The 21,800-nt window shown below is 39.3% G+C and overlaps 1 protein-coding gene across 5 annotated transcripts in view; it reads left to right on the forward strand.

Annotated features, from left to right (window-relative positions):
• Positions 1-10,135, forward strand: part of SLC22A15 (solute carrier family 22 member 15) — a 33,633-nt gene extending 23,498 nt beyond the window's left edge. For 3 of the 5 annotated variants that reach the window (XM_051633252.1, XM_051633275.1, XM_051633266.1), the window contains 5 exons: positions 1-86; positions 1,962-2,082; positions 3,044-3,116; positions 6,261-6,449; positions 10,043-10,135. In XM_051633252.1, the coding sequence (XP_051489212.1) occupies positions 1-86; positions 1,962-2,082; positions 3,044-3,116; positions 6,261-6,449; positions 10,043-10,129 (556 nt within the window). In that variant the 3' untranslated portion in view covers positions 10,130-10,135. Of the gene's footprint in view, positions 87-1,961; positions 2,083-3,043; positions 3,137-6,260; positions 6,450-10,042 lie in introns of those variants that run through there. The other 2 variants (XM_051633259.1, XM_051633284.1) reach the window with 2 other exon arrangements.
• The last annotated feature ends 11,665 nt before the right edge of the window (positions 10,136-21,800 follow it).

Consider the following 21,800-nt stretch of genomic DNA (forward strand, 5'->3'; position numbering starts at 1 on the left):
GTTTGGTCGGAAGCGAACACTGAGTGCATTTCTGTTCCTGGGAGGCCTGGCCTGTCTTATTGTCATGTTTCTTCCTAAAAAGAAAGGTAAATATTTCCTTTTGTTTCTGGAATATGTGATAAGAAGTTTTACGTAAATGCAGCATCCTACAGCTTAAAAAGTTGATGGTTGCCAGTAGATTAAGCTCATACCACATGCGACTCAATTTTTGAAGCCAGAGAGACTAGCTTGTAAAAAGGATAAACAACAATCTTCTTAAGACCTTAAGGGAAGCTTGTTAGAAAGGGGTTGGATTTCAACTTTTGTTTCTGGAGTCTGCCCTTTATACCTGATCATTTCAATCACTCCTTTCATAGAAGGTCTTTCTAGTGTTTCTGACTTAATCACAAAGAATTAATGCTTATTGGAGTATCTCCATTAGCCAAAAGATATGTCAGGGTAAGTAACATCCATGCAGCTTGTATGTATCTGTCCAAGTCAATGATCAGTGTCAGAAGATCCTGAGAATTGAAGCCTGGGGCATGTTTCCATCTTTTCCTTACTGCTCTGTAGTTTTCAATTCTAGTATGGTGGTGGTATTAGTAATATGGCAACATAATTTGCAGTTCAGAGATAATTCTGAAAATTTTCTGGAGCAAGGGGTCTTTAAGAAATGTGAAATGAAGTGTGTTTTTTCTAGACACATTAACGTTAATTTCATTTTTTGATGTTTTTCAAAGCAATAGAAACAAAATTGCAGTGTGCAATTTTTCCTTTGAAAACTAAGTACAGAAATTAATCTCAGCTTTTAAGATTTGTGCATCTATAACCCCTGTCATAAGAAAAGGAGAGAAAAGCTTTCAATGTTGGAAGCATGATTCAAAAAGATTAAAAATTGATTATGGGAGTATGCATAAGTTGCTCTGGATGGCAATGAATCAGGTAAAACTTTTTTGAAGGGATACAACTCGAGTTTCAGAAGTGTTCCAGATGCTAAAGCCCAGACACTCAGATATTCTGGTTAGGCTGGTATCAGTCATCAAGTAGTTTTTGCAAATCAGTCCAAGTATAACATGTGAAAAGAGAGAGATTTTCAGAGGATAGTGAGACCCCACAACACCAGCTGTGTGATGAACTGCCAGAGTCAGCCATGAGAAAAGCCCCTTAGAAAGCAGAATGGCTAACTGGTCAGAAACAAGCACCTGTCTCACTGAGCATGGTTTGTTCAAAGCACTAATGGCTTATGCTGTAGCCTTGGAAGCCATTTAAGGTGCGTTCTGCCTGGTATAAGCAAATAAGCACTAGCCATTCTGACAAAACTGAGCTGGAGAGGATATTTGGCGTGGCTCTTTATAGCATCTTCCTGTCCTTTGTTTTTCTCCTAAAGTAACCATGTTGGAAGCATTTTATCATGCTATGTAATAAGGCTTTTTTTACTAAAAAAAAACTGGTCACTTTTGAAAAATGTATCCATTCTTTTCTTCAACTTGCCTTCAGAACTAGTTTAGTACTTTGTTAGTGCTAGACTAAAAATTTTGGCTTTTAGTTTCAGCTTTTAGTATGTTTATAGGATTTTTATCTTACATTTCTAAACTGTGATGCCCCAGTAGAGCCTTAATGCAGGATTTTGATGCTTAAGGATGTTCCTTTTTTTCAGATATCTTTTTTATGGTGTGTTATATGGAGTTTTTCTCTTTGTACAAATTTGATTGCACGAATAAAGGTAATAAATCCATAGACAAAGAAGATAAACTATGTTGGATGATTTCTGTCATTGCTGCCTAAAATAATGCTCCTTTGGATTCTCTTGAGTTACAGACCACCTCCAGTATAATACTGTCCTTTAATACAAAACTGCTTGGGTGACATAGCAGGTTCTTTAGTAGGATCCTTTTCAGTCCATACCATTGTGTGACTGAAATTATTATGGAGATGTATCTGAGTTAATAAAAGCCTTACAAGGATTCAATTTTCTCTATCAGATACTGGAGTGTTTGCAGTGGTGAATAGTCACTCTCTGTCTTTGCTGGGGAAACTGACAATCAGTGCTGCATTTAACATTGTCTACATCTATACATCAGAACTTTATCCCACGGTGATCAGGTAACATAGTTTAAGGTCTTAATTTTTCTAGCTCTTATGTGATCACCTTTTACTTCTCTGTTTATTTTTTTTCTATTAACTATACCTTTTCTTTTGAGAGTTTCAGTTACATATAATGATTATCTGAAGTCTTACATGCTGAATTTCTTCCTTTATCTTCTCACTTGCTCTTATCTCAGGTTTGCAATGTTTTCTTCAGATTAATCATGTTTTCTATAAACAGCAAAATAGTCCTTTGGCTGCTCAGTGTGCTTACAGCCCTCTCTCCACTTGCAAGGATAAAAATACTATTGCTGATATTTATCTAAGTAGTGATGTCTAACTTTTTCAGTGTTTTATAAACCAGACACAACTCTATTAAACATTCATACTTGCTTAACCAGTAATGCTGAAGATGACTGGTTAATAAGCTTTGTAAAAATAACTGGATGCTTCATAGGCCATTTGTAAGCAATAGCAAGGTTTTACTCACTAGGGGGATAAGTACCCCCATGGTTTTGCCTGCAGAACAGACAACAGCATCTATTGTATGGGTGCAGTTTTAACAGATATTTTAACCAGGTATTGTTGATGATTGGCCACCAGTGGAGCTATACTGTGGTGTCTTTCAAGGGTGGGCAAATCTGCTGATAAATAGGATTTGGATGAAGGAATTTAGCCAGAGTTTCAGGCATGCACTGACTGAAATAGCGTTGGTTTTTTTTCTTGTCTTTCTGTATGTGTATGTATTTTAGAACTCTGAACATGCTGAGTATTTTTGCTTCTCTTTAAGCACAAAGCATATGTTTAGTTCCTGTCTTGGGAAGCTTTCAGTTACGTTTGACTTTTCTTTGCCAGTAAATGTGGTCAAGGTCATGACTGAAATGTGTGGGGGTTTTTTTCCTTACTTAATGGCACTTTTAAAAATTTTCATTTATCCTGTGCAAATGCCACTGATTAATGCTTTTTGTTTTCTTCTTAGGAATGTAGGAATGGGTGCCTGCTCCATGTTTTCCCGTGTTGGTGGAATCATTGCGCCTTTCGTCCCTTCATTGGTTTGTCTGAACTCTTCACTGTTACGTATTTTTTTGTTTTGTGGGTATGATGTATCAGAGGCTTAGAGGTGGGAATATTTTGAATAAAATATACATATATAAACTAAGATACGTAAATTGGATGTCCTAACGGTATCATGGTAGGCCAAAGGTGTCTGTGTAATTAGACAAAATCTCAGCATTTAGTTCAGATGTTTTAGCCTTGTGAGGATTTTGGGACTTAGCTCATGGACTTGAACAATATACTAGTTTCAAAATACCAAGATGGTGATACCCAATTTTTAAATCCTAAGTGAGCAATAGCAAAAACCCCACAGAGTTAAAAGATCTGCTGCATTAAGAGAAAGCATAAGGGCTCAATAACTCATATTTCTGAGAATAAATAGTTTTGCTGTCAAGTGCACTTCACTGAATATCCATGGATTATAGTTGTCAGCAAAATGGTTTATTTCAGTGAATAAAGTTGTTGATGTGGAGACCTGAGACACCAGCAGGCCTTCTGAGCATAGACTTCACAGCAGTGTGTCATGGCAAAGAAAAATGCTGAAGAAAGAAATACTGGGATGATACTGTTTTCCGCTATATTCAAAGCTTTATGTGTATGTAGGTAAAATAGTGTCCCAGTTTCCTTCACAGAAACTGCTTGCTGAGGTCAAGTGACAATTCCTTTAATGTGACAGATTTCATCTGGAATAACTTTCCTCTCTCTCTGCCAGCTTCCCATCTTGTTATATCAAGCAGAGGTCTAGTAAAAGGACAGATGAGCACAGTGAGCCTTTTAATCTGCAGAATTAAATGTGGGGTAGGTGAGAGTGTGAGCACCTCTGGGGTACAACAGGGAAAGCCAAGACAGGTGCAGGTCTTCCAGGTAGATTTATTAGGCAGGTTTTATGCAGCAGCTGGGGCTTCTGTTATGTTGTTTCTAGCAGAGATTTGGCACTGCAGGAGACACAAATTGTGGATTATCATGTTTGAAGGGATCCCATGAAAGTGAAAATAGCTTGGTGTAAATTACAAATGAGCATTGATTTGAGGAAGAATTAAATATTTTTGTGTTTTGGAATTTCTTAAACTATTTTTATATATTTTCAGTAACTTCTATCTGGAGATCTTATATAAAAGGTTGGAATGGAATTTGTATTTGATCAGAGGATGTTATTTTCTCAATTTAGAATTGCTCTTTACTATACAAAGTGAGTTTTTGAAACAAATAGTTAAATTCTCACCTTTTTTTAAATGAGCTTGCTTTACTGGTTGTTTGAAAGTGAACATACACATTTTGGAGCTGTATTGTAGATTACTCATGTTTTTGCACCAACCTTTCCCAGTGTAGTTTTGCTTTTAACAAGCCATGTGGAAACAGGGACAGGTGTCAAAAGAGGAGTAGAAACATTGTTTAGGCTGTCAGGGGTGATAATAGGCCAAAGCTCAGTTGAAGCTAAACCTAGCTAAAATAAAAAAAATAACTAAACCAAAAAATAGCTAAATAAAAATTCCATCAGCTAAAGAAAATGTAGAGACAATATTTAGCCTGTTTTTGAATGGGGATGGACATCCTCTTGATGGATGTGATGGAATAAGCTGAAATATGTAACACTTTTGCTTTAGTCTTCATAGGCAAAGCCTGACCCCAAGACTCTGCTTATCAGCACAGTTGAGGAAGCAGAGGGCCAGCAAACAGTGGAGGAGCAATAGGTTCAAGAACACTTAAAGATGAAAGCTTTCCATTCCATGGAATAGGATTGTCCAAGAGGTGGTGAAAGATAGTGAGGCAAGTGTCCATCTGTGATAAACCATAGTTGCAGAGGAAGGTCACTGATAACTGTGGAAGAAAAAAATTACTAATCCTATGTGCATCTTTGAGATTAAAAAGGGGATGCAAGGATGTTACAGGCTGAGCAGCTCAGACTCTAATAAGATCGTGGGACATGGCCTCTCACAGTCTGTTTCTGAGCATGTGAAGGCCAAGAAGGTAATCAGTATCAGTCACATGGATTTACTAAGGGCAATTCATTCTCAGTTTGATTTGATAGTCAGCCATTTCATTATAGAAGGTAATAAGGATGAGGAAAGAGAAGAACAGGAAGGGTTCTTGTTTGAAAGCTGAGTAAATGTGTACTGGATGAAAGGAATATTAGATTTTAAAGTTTCATGGACCACCAAGCTCAAAGGGATAGTGACAGGGTCAGTATTGGGTGGATATTTTTAGAGGAAGCAAAATAAGGAGTGGTTGACTCACCAAATAGTAGATCTTGAGTCCAGCAGGACTGTTTAGGCCAAAAGAAATCCCATGAAGGCCAACAAGAACAAAATTCTGTGTCTGGTGTGGCCTAATTACATGGTTAGTAGAGGCTGGGAACCAGCTGACTGAGTAGCAGCCTTGCTGGAAGAGATGTGGGGAGGACGATGGATGACAAGTTCAATGGGAACTAACAATGTCCTCTCATCACAAACAGACAAACTGCACACGTTGGGCCTCAATCAGTATGTGCCCCACAGATTAGGTTCCCTCCCAGTTCTAGAGGGATGCAGGGTCCAGTGGAGGGTAACTAAGATGCTATAGAGCCTGGAGCACGTCTTCAGAGGAAAGCTTGGGGAAATATTGCACCTTTGATGTTCCCAATAGCTTGGAACAACAGGTGTCAACTGCCACAAGGTTTGGCTTGGGGGTTAGACAGGAAATGTGGAGAATACTCTTTTTGAGAGGCTTAATGCAGCCCTAGAAGAGTTTACTCAGAGGATTAATCTCTATCCTTGGTGTTTTTTCAATACTTAGTTACCCAAAGCTATTATTGGCTTGGTCTAGTGTGGATGTTGGCATGCTTAGAGTAAGTGGTTGGCCTAGATGACCTCGAGAAATCTTTTCCAACCAGCACATCTGTGATTCTGTGACAACTCCCTGCTACAAAGTTTGTTACAAAGTGCATATGTTATGGACAAGATTTGAGTAGAAGTTCTGCAGGCATTTCTTCTAAAGTCTATTCCAAAATCTGTGTGGATCTAATACCAGCTTTTAAAAAAACCTAGTGGGATTGTAATATGAACACAAACAGTTGCCAAATGGAATGGTTGTGAAGATTATGTGCTTTAATATGAAGTATGAACTAGAGGGAAGCAATCTCAACTCTCTGTTATTTATTGCAGAAATCTGTACAGTGGTCTCTGCCTTACATTGTGTTTGGAGCAACTGGTCTTCTGTCTGGACTCTTAAGTTTACTGTTGCCAGAGACCTTAAACAGCCCTTTGCTAGAAACTATTTCAGACCTGCAGGTATGTTCCTACTGGAGGCTGGGTGATGAAGCCATGTCGTTGCAAACCCTAGGTGGCTCACAGGTATATTCATTTTTCTTTCTTACTGCATTTCTCTTGTATTTATTTTGGCTGTCAGCTTGAATATGCCACTCTAAATAGATTAGGATAGTGATTCTTGGCCTGTGGTGGCTAGGCCCCAAGGAGATACAGAAGGTAGTTTAGTAACTTTACCATCACATGTGAAACATTGTCTGGAAATGCAGGCTGAACGACAGCTGAGTTAATTCATCCCTTCAAGGCCAAAAGCTTACAATCTTTTCCTTTGGGGATAAAGGACTCAGTGATGTCTGTACATCTCTAATCTCTAAGATGGATTGCTGCAGCATGCCTCATGCAAAGCTGGCCATTGCAGTTTCTGAGAAGCCTTAGATGTTAAATAAAACAGAAGCCTGTTTGTGAAGAGCTGTTCTCAACGACAGCACACTGTACTTCTGCCCTGCCCTGGCTCTGCTGCTATGTCAGTTGTTAGGTCTGTCCTAGATAGTCTTTAAATGGGTTAAAGCTAGACTAACCTCTGAGGTCTGTCCCACTGTTGACTTGTTGAAAAGGTTGTAACTACAAAATTCCCAGGCATTAACATAGTGGTAGGGTGTTTTTCTGTGAGGTTTCTTTGAATGTTGTTTTTTTCACTGCACTTAATAAACTAATTTTGTCAAACTCCTGGATACCTCTTGAGATGTGTGCATCCTCCATTCATGTGGAGGTTTTTTACTTTGCTGCTCCTCTATGAATGGATTTGAATTAAAGAGAAGTTGCTAGAGAACTGGAAGTGGATTTTAGTTTGGGTAAGGTTTTAATGTTTAAATCCTGGCCCCAAAATTCTAAGTATCAATGAACTAATAAAAATTGAGTAAGTGGTCAGAAGACTTGCAAGGCAACCCATAAAATATTAGTTGTGCTGTTAGGTTGAGATGAGACAGAAACCTTAATACGTTTTACTTTTGATTAATTTTTGGTCAAGCAGACTTTGATTCAAACGCAGTCCAACTTTTTTTCACAGAAATCAAGAGATAGAGAAAAAATTACTTCTGGAATCAGAGCAGTTGCTTCCTTTCAAAGGCTTCAACATATGTTGCCTTGTTTACAATTTTAGCTGTAACAATTCTTGACAGGACAGCACAGTTTGGTGACAAAAACACCCTCAAAGAAAGCTTGAAAGAGGCAGCACTGTAACTTTTACACTTTAGGTATTTTACATGCATGTTTTATAAACACTTTTACCTGTTCTGGATAATTTGTTATGGCACCATGTTCTTGCTGGCTGCACAAATCCATCATGTACATTTACATCAAGTTTATACCAGCTGTTATTTCGGTAATTACATCATTATTATGTCTTAACTGTGCAGGTGACTTACTAACAAAAAACAATTCTAGCAAACAGTGCAGGTGCTATAAACTAGAGGAGGGTAAAGTCACATTTTTCTTTTCCTTTTCTAACCAAGTAAGGTCAGTATTGTCCTCTGGGATGACTAGTATTGTCTGTTTATCGTTATTTGCACAAATTGGTTCTCTTTTGTCAAGCAGTCTTCTCATTTTAAATGTTTCCTGCTTCCATTTCCATGGGCTTCTTAAAAACCCCAACCTGAACAGGATCCACAAATGAAAAAAAAAAAAAAAAGTAAAAAAAGAAAAAGAACATTCTTCAAGAAAGAACACTTATCCCCAGTGAAATGGGGATCCCCCATTGTCCCCCACATGAAATAAAAAAGTTGTCAGTTCAGGCCTGCAGTAATCCTTGTAACTTCAGTGCAGTATTATCTGGAATGCCTGTGACACATCAGGGGTTTATTTTAAAGCTCACAAAGAAAGTGCTGATAAATGAGAAGTTGTTAAACATTAACCCTATTTGACAAGGCCATGGAGGGGTCTTATGGAGCAGCTGTAAGAAAGATGTAGAATTATTTGGCATACTCTGAATTCCCCCTGTGGAATCCACTGTCCTTTTGTACCACTTTGAGGATAACATGCATTCTGGTTGCCCAAAATGAGGTTTTGTCCCTGTTAGCATGCATAAATGTGATACTCAATTTGGACAGCATCCAGTGATATCCTGACTTTCCTCAAATAATTTTAGAAATCCAGAAAAAAGCATGACATATATCTTCTGACAGGTCTTGGTGCTCAAACTGTTTGAAATTCCTTTGCAGTTAACACACATTTCTGTAGCAAAACTCTTCAGAAGACAGATCTAAAGCTACAGATTTTCTTGCATGGTACTGTCAGTCAGGAACATGATTTCCATTTCTCTTTTTCACCCTCTCTCAGCCTTCTTTGCATATGACTAAGCAGGCAGAAGTTTTAGGATGGGTGCAATCAGAGTGAAAAAACCTAAATAGATGGAGTTTATACTCGCAAGAGAATCTTTTTAACTGGAGTAATTTCATAGAATTGTAGAATATCTCAGGTTGCAAGGGATCCATAAGGATTATCAGGTTCAACCCCCTGTTCCTCACAGGACTACCTAAAAGTAAGCCATGTGACTGTGTTTGGTTTTATCAGTTTCATGGAAAAATGTTACACTGAATAAAAATCAATTACCTGTAATAGCTAACTTGGGTATCATTTTGGATATCTGATATAAACTGTGTTATTAAAAGGACTCTGGCAAGAGTAGGTATGCTTGTAATAAGGAGTTTCCTTTCTGAACATATGAACTGGTTATATATTTTCCCTTTTTCATAACATCCTTAGTATTGCAAGGGGGATCTTTTTAAACTTGCACAGGAAAACGCCCATTCTACCACAAGGAGAAATACAGGATGGAGAAGCTTTTACCTGATCAAGTAATCCCTGTGTTCTAAGCCTGTTTCCAATAGCTCACCACCTAGTAGGGACCTTAGACTTAATTTAAGAAAGCCAAGTAGATTATCACTTCAGAACCATTCTAGCTAGTCACCCCCTGTGTGTATTATCTAGTGTACTGATGGAGCAGTGAGAGTCCATCTGCTAGAAGCCCATCTCTCAAGAGATGACTCTTGATATCCAACGGAGGGCTACAAGGATGATTAAGGGACTGGATCACCTGCCGTAGGAGGAAAGGCTGAGAGACCTGGGGCTTTTCAGTCTACAGAGAAGACCGGGGGGGGGGGGGATCTAATTAATGTCTGTAAATACATGAGGGCTGGGCATCAAGAAGGCAGGGATAACCTCTTTTCACTTGTGCCCTATGATAGGACAAGGGGCAGTGGATTCAAACTTGAACACAGGAAGTTCCACCTCAACATGAGAAAGAACTTTTTTACTGTGAGGATTACAGAGCACTGGAACAGGCTCCCCAGAGAGGTTGTGGAGGCTCCTTCTCTGGAGACTCTCAAGACCTGTCTGGATGGCCTTCTGAGTGATCTGCCCTAGTTTTTTTCTGGCAGGGGGGTTAGACTGGATGATCTTGGGAGGTCCCTTCCAATCCCTAATATTCTGTGAAGGGAGTTTGAAGAATGGAGGACACATCTTGATTCACATAACATCCTTTACAAAGTTTTAATAAAGTGATTTGACCTGTCTTCTGTTTATATCTTCTCTACCAGCATTCCAACAGAGGTATAATGGTTCATGCTTACTTATTTTGACTTAGTGGCTTCTGCACTAACCAATGACTTAATTTTTGTTTCTAGTCTGGAGACAAAGACAGTTCTGCAAGCAGTGGAAGTGAAGATGAAGAGTTTTATGATGCTGATGAAGAGACTCATATGATCAAGTAATGAAAAGAAGAAACACTGGCCTATTGTATGCCTTTTCTTACTTGTCCAGTCAGTCCAGCTGTAAGACGAGTTCTGCAGACCTCACCTGTCAGGGAATGTAATTGTGCAGTTGCCTTTGTTTTTCCTGACTTGGAGAGGGGTTTGAGTACTGTTCAGGCTAATGACACCACTGATGCTCTCCATATGAGGTAGCTGTTCAAATTCTTATGGTTCAGAATGACAGTGCTTGGACTGTATTTGAAGCCAGGTAAGGCAGCAAGAGTGAGATGATGTGTTCCTGCAGCCAAGGATATTACTTAGGCTTGGATGGATTTGAACAGATCATCAATGCACATGTTTGTGTTTTATTTTCAAGGTGGTTGATTTTGATTCAGTATAAATTGATAAACTTGAAAACATCCACTTTTTTTTTTCCATGGAGTGAAAGCAGTCATAGAATGTGCTGTCCTACTCCAATGGGAATAAATTCCTAAAATTGTATGTTAAATGGCTTCTGCATATTGAATAGCGGAGAGGCAATTGTGAACATAAGGTTTCTCTTTCTGCACACAGATGTACATAGAGTTACAGGGTGCAGCTAGTTAGTCATGAGCTATGCATGAACTTAGTGATAATGAAAGGCCAGGAAGGACTACTGAAAAAAGCAACCATAAAGCCTGCAGACATAAAGGACATTGTTGATTTATTTTTTACTACTTTTCATCCATGAGGCATTTTCTTGGCTGTCTTACACATAGGTTTGCCACATGTTCCCACATCTCAGCATTCATGTTTATAGCTTTGCCTACCCTGTCCCCACTTTGTCATAAATACTGAAGCTCAGCAACTTCTCTGTGCAGTGAAATAATTCTGTGAAGGATATAATTTTATGGGTGGGACATAGTGAGGTAGTTATCACATACTGTGTAATGGAAGGTGTGTGTTAGAATTTATAGCTCATTTTTGTGGACCTATCTGTGTTTTGGTTTCTGGAAGAAACTTAAATCTAAACGATAAGAGGAGTTATGGGTTGATGTTAGATTTGGGGGGTTATTGCCAGGAAGCTGCTAGTACTTATTTAAAATTCTTGCATGTAGATTAAGTTCTTACCTCTTTGAGACAGCATTTGGTTATTTGATGTTGTTTCTTAATGATATGCTTTCTCAAGCACTTGGTTACTTGACCTTTTTGAGGAAGAGAGCTTCACTGTCCTGTTTACACTGAACTTCTTGTTACTGATGGCTTCTAAATAAATAGAACCTGCCTACTTTGAAGCCTGGTTAGCTACATGCTGCCAATTCCCAAAAGGTGGTTTTAGTTGTTTGCTGCCTCTGTCCCTCTTTGGACATTGGGTGGAGTAAGACACCTGAGAGGCAAACAGGAGCAGTTAGCCTTCCTCCCTCTGTAGGTTAATTACCGTTATCTGCTACTGGCAGCCCTGGTCATGCCACAGGGCACCTCAACATGATTTTCATTAAAACAGTAGGATGTTGTAACTATTCAGGTGGAGGAGATCACTTTTTTTCAGGACCTAATCTGGATTTTGTGACAGTTCTCAGCTTATCATTAAGGTTACCTCTCCACTCATGCACTTTTATGTCATAAGTACATGTAATTTTACATATGTAAAATTGTAAAAACGAGTAAAGAAAACATAAGCAATTGTTTTTTTCATAAAAGTTGCTGCTCTTTTTTTAACCTTAAATCTGTCCTGTGTTTGCGCCTATGGAATTATAAAGGACAACACCTTTTTGTGAACCATAGGAACTCTTTATTGGTATTTTCCCCAGCCAGTTCATTCAGAAGTTTTATAGGAGAAAATCAATCGCTCCAAGAGGACCTCAGCAATGTACTCTCAGGTTTCTTAGAATTTCTTGCTCTCCTGCTTTGTCTTCTGAAGTTCAAATCTGTTAGATGCATTTTGTTTATTTTCAGAGAGGTTTGTTTTATAAGAACAGGCCTTTTGGCACAGAAACCTGTAGGATCACTTTTTTTCTTACCCATAGGGTGCAATGCTTTATTTGAGATGCATGGGCTATGTCTGGCATTCATTAGGGAGATCTGCTGCACAGTGTTATGCAGCCTGTGTAGTCAGCATTTTCTCTGACTAGGTGGAGCATTAGTGCTAAGCAGAACTTCTTCAGTTGGACACTGCCTGCTGTCTCACAACCATGTTGCTTGAAAGCCCAAGTCAGAAGGTCAGAGAGAACTTGTGACTTTGAAGTTACATGTAAGCAGTCTGTCTAGGCCCAACTAATAAATCTCCATGTTTGGGCAGTAAGTTTGCCCTGTGGAGCAAAGCAGAGGGAGCACAGAGGCTAATACAGCACTAGATATGTCACAATTTATGACATATTGTAATGCTTAGGAGTTTAAGACCCAACATCCTTGCTATAGTTGAGTGAAGTATGACAACCTTACCCCATGTGCTTGAGTAATTTTGTATACTAGGTAGCCTGGACTGTTTTTAGTGTTGCCCAAGCACTAGGATACCTACCCCAAGGTGGGAATTCTGTCCCTGGATTCCTTTGGTTTTGCAGCTGTTATTTTTCTCAGCCAGCTCACAATGGGATTATACTTTCCCATGGTGCTGGTTAATCAGATCTTAATACTGTCTCAGGTGAGATATGTATGAGATTCTGCTGAGGATCTCACAAGTGATACTCAAGTACAGCTAGGAGTGAAGGAGAGAGAGAGAGTATATAGGAGAATTAAGAGAAGGGAGCTGAAAGGGTAAGTGAAAACACAAGGTAGTAGGCATTAGGTGGAAATACCCTTCTTGCTATTTGTGTGACTTGAAGCTTGTCCTTTCAGAGCTAGCATTAGTTCCAGGATGTCCTATTAGGATGACCAGTTTCACTATTTCCTTTTTAATGTCAACTGCTACTTCAGTGGTGAGACATTTCTTTTGACTAATACAAAATGTGACATGCTTCATTTTTCTTTTGGACTGAGATGTTCTGTGAAATGGCATGTCATTAAAATCATTACAATTTGTAAAGCCCTCTTACAAAGAGTGCTGTATAACTGTCATTGCTTTATTTGCCAGCTTCCCTTTCAAAGATAAGAAGATTAGAATTACTTGATGCTTTTTTGTCACACAACTTCTTGTGAAGCGATATTTCAGCCTTGTAAAAGGATTTTGCTACCTGGCTATTTTTAATAGGGTTAAGATAATAGAATAGGGAATTTATCTGACAAGTTTATTTTTTAAACTATTTCCCCAAAACCAAAGCTAGTGCCCTCCTTTTAGGGACTGGTGAAGTGCTGTTCAGAGTTACAAGTTCTGTGTTTAAGGAGAGGCACTGGTGACTTGGTGTTCAGATCAGGGTGCTGAGTAAAGAACATGTCCACACCTCTTCAGAGACAATTAACATGAAGCAGGTTGTAGCTAGTTACCACCTTTGTCATAGTCAAGGCTTTAAGGATTGCAACCACATGCTCATCTGTTCACAGCACTCAGTCCTTGACAGGGTTTCCAGATTGTATGGAAGTACTGAGGTTGCTTTGCAGAACTGTGGGTAATGCAGTTGAACCTTACATTTTCCAGCCTATTTCACCTAAGCATATAAAAAACATTTTGCGAGGTAAGTGTCTTGTTGTGCTGAGGAAAAGGGGAAAGTGAGGAACAAACTTTTCCTAGAGTGTGTTGTTAGTGGAACCATTTGAGATAAAATTCTTGTTCCCAAGTTTTCAGCATAATCACCGAATGTGGATTTTGGTCAGTATTTTGTTTTAGCTGAAAGGTGGTATGCTAGGTATACATTTTCCCACCCTGTTAGAGCTTCTTTGATCACATTTTTTGACACAGCTGAATCCAGGCAAGTGTGCATGCAAGTTGTGAACTTTGCAGTAAATATGTCAGAAAAGCCCCAGAGTGGTGCTGTCATCAGATAGTGGAAGTTAGTCTGGCCTGTCACACAATGCCTGTGTCAGAAATGTCTATATTCAACTGTTTACCAAACAGGACACTTAGGTATAGCTGTATTTTGAGTCTTATTACTTGCATCTTACTACAATGTGTATCAAGTGGAAGAAAGATAACTGCATAAGAAAACATCTGCGGCAGATCTAAATGTAGAATTGGAGGGAGAACACATTTATACAGAATTTTTCCATGCTATGTATTTTTAATGCCTTGTCCAGTCTGTTCTAGCTTCAGATTTTCCAGGTGCTACTGTTATTTAAGTCTAATTAGAGCTGGGTAAAACTGGTACCTTGAGAGAGCTGAGCAAATTCACACTCTCATCTTATTTTTGGTACTCTTGTTGTTTCTGTTGCTCTGGAAAAAAAGCTCCTGTATTGCCTAATGGGGAGCAGATTTTTTTGTTCTAATTTAAAGTGCCTGTTTTAATTTCCTCAGTCAATTTGACATGGAACCGTGTGTAAAGTAACATCATAGAATTGGATTATAAAAGTGCCAAAGATAGTTCTTACTGGAAAGCAGTAGTCCAAAACTAGTCCTAACTGCATTCATTTGGAATATATCCATGCAGCCTGCTAAAACTGGTATTTACAAGCATCTCCAGAGCTTTAGGGAACAGAGTTTAGTTACCTTTGCTTGCTTGTCTTTCATTGCTCAGTTCACTTAAGTAGCTTTTGCTTCTGAGAAACCAAAGAAATAAAATGAAGGATTCATGACAAAGTGTAGGTTTTGTATAATGAGCAGAATTTACACCATGGAGCTGTTAACAGAGAAGTCTGCAGATCCTGTTTGCTTCTGAGTTGCAAATGTTAAAGCTCACTCCACGACTGATAAAACCTGGTTTAAAACTGCACATTGGAATTTGTTAGTTAATTCATCAGCCTTACAAATTAGCATTGCTAATGACAGCTTGCTTGGAGCTTCACAGGATCTAGCAGGTTTCTATAAAAAGCACAGTCTGAGGTACTGCTAAATGATAATGTCTAGAGTTTAAATCCCAATTACAACTAAAATTCACTGCACGCTCAGCCCTATCATGGCTACTTTTTTGTAAGTAAATAGGGAGATGGGTGAAAGTTTGTGCAGCAAGAGCTGGCTGCCCTCTGAAGAATGCTTTAAAAGAAATAATCTGCTTTCTCCAGTATGTATGCAGAATGAAGTGGGACCACACATCTTCAGGGTCCTCTCATATATACAAAGCTTCTAGAATGAAGTATGCTTAGTTAAGTACTTGCCGACCCCATTTACAAAAGGTTTGTGGAGGAAACAAGTCTTTAGTATGTGTTGCTGCTTCCTACCAACACATCTGAGGTCCTCATGTTATACCTTCTTTATCAGGAGGCAGACAAAAAGTATGGCACTAAGAAAACTTTTATCAATATTGAAAATTACATTTACTTAAAGGTGCCCTGTGAGAGGTATCTGGCACATCTGCATTCAAACAGTGTTTTAAAATTGACAAGAAGACAAGCATTTCTGATGTTAGTTTGTAGGAAAAAAAAAACACAAAATGTCAGTGTTGCAGGCACTGATGAATATGGTTATAGAGCAGGCAACCGCTGGGTGGTTTGTGAGTAAATAATTTCTTGTGGTTGCTGTGATTTCAAATATTTGATTCTTGTCACTCCCCAAAGTCTAACCCCAATTTTATTTTGTTCTTATTAAAATTTCAGTAAGTTATGTAGAAACTGGAAGTATATTTTTCATCTGAATACTTTTATTGCACTACTTTTCCTTCCTGAATCTGATAATACTTGGATTTTTTTTAAGCTACCTCATTATGTTGAGCTTTTTTCTCAATCTTGTATTTAATTGATTTTTAGGAAACTACAAAATATTTCCATTTTTTTCATTTATGTGGGAATCCATGGCTTAAAAAACACAAGTCTTCCTTCTATTTGAAGTTTTTCATAAAGGCCTTTTAAACTTAAAGACTTAGGATTTTGAAGGACCAGGTTAATTACATGCTTAGAACATGGGTTCTCCTGTGTGTACTGTTTGCTTTTTGAAGGTCCATAAAGCCGTTGATATTATACTAACCTCAGTTGAGGACATGACTTTCTGGGGGCAATAAAAAGTTTGAGTTGGAGAGTTTTAATCATTTTAGTTTATTGCCAGTTAGAGAGCTTTTAGTTACTGGTTTTGGTCATTCACATGGTGGTCTCCAATTTCTTGGCTGCATGTTACGGTCAGTCCCTTCAGCAAGGGAACAGGCAGTACAAGGAGATTGGGATCAGTCTCTTGTGCTTGCTGTTCTTTCACTGTTACTGTTTCGTATTCAACTGATCTTCAGTGTGTTTCTTCACCAGCCACAGCCCCTTTAGAGTTGTAGTTTGTTCTGGGTCTGGTCTCAGCCTCTGCTCAGGCTGTGATTTTCCTTTGGCATTTCTCCTGCTCAGCTGTCTCTCCTTTCCACTCCTCTTGTGCTGGCACAGTCTTAGCCCTCTTTTCCTCTGGCTGCTGCAGCAGTCTAATCTGTTTCTTGGCATTTACTGCCCTTTCTTATACATGCTCCTGCAGAAGCACTAGGAACTCCTCTGACAGTGTTGGAGTGTGGTGGGTCAGTGCCCACTATGCCAAAGAGGCAGTGGACACTAACTGAAACACAGTAGAATCCATCTAAACAGAGGGAAGCACTTTTTTACTGTGGGGGTGTCCAAGGTTGTCTGGGGAGGTTGTGGAGTCTCTGTGCATTAAGCTGTCTGGGTGTAGTCCTAAGCAGCCTGCTTCAGTGGGTGGCTCTGCTTGAGTGGGAGTGTTGGACCAAATGACCTCCAGAGATCCCTTCCAACCTCAGCCAGTCTGTGATTTCTGTGCTGCCTGTTGCTGAGCTGGCTGGGAGCAGCACTGGGCAGTCCCTGGCCTCTTCCCACTCAGGACACCCTGCAGCCCCCTCACTACCAAACCCCCTGACAGTTATGCTCAATACATGACTGTACAGGGTTTTCTTCAAATCAAGTCCTTACAGTTTGAACTGACAGTTTTTCTGAGTGGTAGCTGGTACTGTGTTCCCTTTCTGTATTACTGTTGTCTTAGGTCAAGTAAATGAAACTCCTGAGGTTATAATCAGACACTTACATCCAAGCTCTGTCTAGTTGCATTTACATTCCTATAGGATTTCAGAAGACAGATCTTCACTTGTCCAGAGGAGCAGCCAAAGGGGTAAACTGTTTTCTACTCATCCCTTCATTATCATGAAAACAAATCTTTGTATAGTCTCTATATCCTGTAGACTTTGTATTGTTTCCTCATGCCAGTTTAATTTGAACCAATAATCAAAAGTCTTTGCCAGTTCAGAGCTGACTAACAGGAAAGTGGGAATAGAAGGCAATAGATCCACAGCTTCAAACAAAAATCAAGTTGTACATAGTTGGTGTGTGTATTTTTAGGTATTTTATTTCAATTACTTGAATACAGTGTGTTACAAGCTTTCCCACATTAAAAGGACTGTTGTATTTCAGAAGTACTTTCTTTAACTGTATTAGTGTGCTGCTGTTAACTCAAGAGTTGTACTGCTGAAAAGTCTGGTTTTAGAATACTTGTTCCAAGAGGTCACAACTAAAGACAGCATAAGCTTTTCCACAATAGACCTTTTGTGGTGGTATATTAATATGTTCTGTGAACAGCTGTTGGGTCCATCTTTTTCAGATGTTGTTTGCCATAGGTGAGGGACCATAACATGTTGAAATATTCAGAATAATAAAAATAACTTACCTATTCTGTTTCCTTAATGTGTTTCTTGTACCTGTATGTACTTCACTTGACATACAAAGGGAATAAATATCAGCTTCTTAATTGACAACATGTAAATGAGTTCCAAAAACAATTCTGTAATCCTACATGTTTTCCAGTTATACTTGTCTTGTAAGATAGAGAGGATGGTGGTGGTAAGCCCAGGTGAATTTAGTCAGAAGTTAATATTGATGGTTTTCACATCCTCCCTTTGTTTCTGAATTATTTTGAATATATGAAATATATTTTCTTTATAAGATTTTTGTAGAGGATAACCTATGTTGATAAGCCAACTTTTAGGTGATTTGTAACACCTCTGATACTGCCTCTGATCATACAGTTCATATGTCTTTGTAACTTATTTTGTGCCTTTTCTTCCCCTGACACAAAAACTCTCAATAAAAACAAGCTCTTTTGCAACACTGCAAACCCATTTTTCTGTCGATTTTTACTTTCCTGACCTTCTTGGGGTTTTTTCTGGAGGGGGCTGAATCTCATAATAGAATAGGTATTCATAACAGACTATGTAGAAGGTGGAAAGCAGGTCATTCTGGAATGACAGTGCTACAAAGCACTTGGGAAACTAGGACGGTCAGTACTAATCAATATATTCCACCATATCTATCACAAATAATTTCTAACAAAAACTGGCACCAGTGGGATGTGAGAATCAATTTACTACTGGCTTCAGTTGTGCTGATTGATGTTGAAAGACTGGAAACACTTTGGGGGTTTAGCATAGCAAAATGTCTGTGGTGTTGTAACGAACATTTGTACTGGGGGAGTGCCGAGGAACGAGTTGGCACTTAACACCCCTCTTTAAAGTGCTGAGCAAATGCACAAAAACACAGGCACTGTCCTCAGGCTTCTGCCTAAACGTCTTGGCAGGGAATGGCAGAATTTGAACATTTGTCTCCATTACCTGGAAATAAGGTGATAAGTGGCTTGGCTGTATTTACAGTCCCCTGTCCAGTGAAAACAAAAAGGTTGCCTGAAATCTGAAAAAAAAGTGTGGGAAATCAGGACCAATGCTCTTTTTTAAACTGTACCAGGACTTTCACACCTGTATGTGCTTAAAAGAGAAAAAAAATAAAGGTAATGTAAAGATTCCCCTTGAAGACCTAGTCCCTTAACAGATGCCAAAGCACTTCATTTATCAGTATTTTAAAGTATATATACTACAGAACACAGAGGGTCTACATAATAAATAATACTACCAGACTTGGCATTGCATTTTGCTCTTCCTCAACATGGAGCTAAAACAATAATCCAGCCCTATTTGCACTTCCAGGACACAGGCCAACTAGGAAGTCATCCTTTGCTCTTGTATTGCTTACTACAAAAGTAAAACACAACCAACCAGCTTAAGTATCATTTTCTGATTAATCTGTTATATGCATTCTAGAAATCTCCTGAAGCTTTAAATGAGGTATTCTTTTAAATCTTTCAACCACACCCCTCTCCCCCTGGCCCCACCCACAGCTAGGCCCCCATCTATTCCTTTTTGCCCCTCTCGGTCTTTAGTTGACTCATCTAGAATGTTACCAGTATAAAAACCTAAATAACAAATCAGGAAATCTCCAGAGAGCCACAAGCACTACTCTGCAATGCCCAAACTGCCTTCTTTTTATTAATACTTTATTTTTAGAGTCACACCCTGTGACACAGCATTCCAAATTTATTTCATCCAACAGATTTGATACGTGATGTACATCGGCTTTATTGTACCAGTGTTTTTTTCTTCCATATTCAGAGAAATTTCCATATATCTTTAAGGGATTGCAGCCATAACAATCATGACAAAAGCAGAAACAACTAAAAGCCCCACCCCTTTCTTGCATATCATCTCTTTGCCTTAACAAGAGGGCTGTGACATACCAGGGATTAGAGAAACTCTTTGAAACTACAAGGCCATTATTCAATTCAATTCTAATTGCATCTCTCTATATTCTTATTTGTTGGGTTTTTTCATACTAGGGGAAGCTCCCCATGAAATAGTTGAATTCTCAATAAGGAGAGGGGTCACCAAAACCTCCACTATGGAGTTCCAGAGGGCAGGCTTCAGCCTGTTTAGAACACTGGTTAAGAGAGTCCCTTGGGAGTAAATTCTGAGGGGCAAAGGTGTTCAGGAAGGCTGGATGCTCTTTAAGAAGGAAGTCTTAAAAGCACAGGAGCAGGCTGTCTGCAGGGGAAGATGACCAGCCTGGCTGAACAGGGAGCTTTTGCTGGGAGTCAAGGAGAAAAAGAGAGTCTACCACCTTTAGAAGGAAGTGTGCAACTCAAGATGAGTGCAGGGAGCTTGTGAGGACATACAGAGAGAACATCAGAAAGGCAAAAGCCCAGCTGGAGCTCAATCTGGCCACTACCATAAAGGACAATAAAAAAAGGTTTTACAAATACATCAACAGCAAAAACAGAACCAGGGAGAATCTCCATCCCTTATTGGATGAAGTGGGTGTGGGAAACTGTTCTTTTCTTCCCCACATAAGTCTAAACAAAATGCCTTTTAAGCCAGCAAAGGCCTCTCCTGATTATCCCCAGCTAACGAACTAAAAAACTTGCTTCTCAAGGACAACTGAACCCAAAACAACAGACGTGGTCCGGGACAGAAAGGATGGGCAACAAGCCATCCTGTGCCCCTGGTAGTCACCACCCTAAAGTGGGGCTCATGGACGCTCATTGGCTCTGGACAGTGACACTGAGGGGACAGGTGGGTCAGGAGGTATCAAAGGCAGCAAGGGCAGCAGGTGGGTCCTTCCCTCCTCCCTGAGCCAGCAGTGTGCCCAGGTGGCCAACAGCATCCTGGCCTGCATCAGGAATAGTGTAGCCACCTGAGTAGAAGGCATCATGCCCCTTTACTCAGCATTGGTGAGACCACAGCAAGTACTGTGTGGAGTTTTGGGTGCCTCATTACAAGAAGGATGTAGAGTTGCTGGAGCCTGTCCAAAGGAGAGCTACCAAGCTGGTGAAAGGTCTGGAGAATAAACCCTATGAGGAGAGGCTGAGGGAACTGGGATTGTTTAGTTTGAAGAGGAGGCTGAGGGGAGACCTTATAATCTTCTACAGCTACCTGAAAGGAGCTTGTAGGGAGGTGGGAGTTGGCCTCTTCCATCAAGCAAATAATTACAGGATGAGAGGAAATGGCCTGAAGCTGCACCAGGGGAGTTTTACACTGGATATTAGAAAGAATTTTTTATCAAAAGAGTGATTGGACAGTGGAACAGGCTGCCCAGAGAGGTGATGGATTCACCATCCCTGGAAGTATTTAAAAGAAATATATAGTGTTTACCAACATGATTTAAGCACTGAATGGGTAAATCAGGTTATGGTTGGGGGATTTAGGTTATGATTGGACTTGATGATCTTCAAGGTCCCTTCCAACCAGGATGATTCTATGATCCTGAAGAGAGAACTAATGGCTATTGTGAGAATAATGTTACTGGGGACAGAGAAGCAAAGTCTATGAAAAGCAGACTTGCAAAGCATCCAGAACAGCAAGCTCAGGAAAGCAGATTGGCAACATGTTCAATATATTTCATGATGGAAAAGGGGATGAAGAGCAAGGAGAAGCAGGGTAATTGCATAATTTTGTTTTTAAACAATAAAACACTGGTATATTAAGAGTCAGAGAAAGAAAAGCCAAATTATTAGGGAAAAATCTTAAAGCAAAGTAAAAAAAAAAGGCAATGGCTTGAACTAGAAAGGGATTAAATAAGAGTAGATAGGATTGCAAGGTCCATCTCAAGGAGTACTAGGATTGTCAGTGCTAGATATAGAGAAGGTCCATAATGGATGAACAGTTGATGTTTCTCACTGTTATTGTTTGTACATTAAGTGCTCAGATAAGCATTGCATACATTCAAGAGTAATGAGCTGCCTGATTAGAGGTATGTATTTCAGTACCCTTTAACAAATAATAAGAATAAACAGATTACATTCTCTCTATTTCATTTTTATGAGATATGTCTCATAAACATCAGCCCAGGCAGGAAAATGTGTAAAAGTCCATTGAGGAAGCATGAATCACTTCTGAAA

This window comes from Apus apus, chromosome 1 (assembly GCF_020740795.1).
Source record: "Apus apus isolate bApuApu2 chromosome 1, bApuApu2.pri.cur, whole genome shotgun sequence".
Classification (NCBI taxonomy): Eukaryota; Metazoa; Chordata; class Aves; order Apodiformes; family Apodidae; genus Apus; species Apus apus.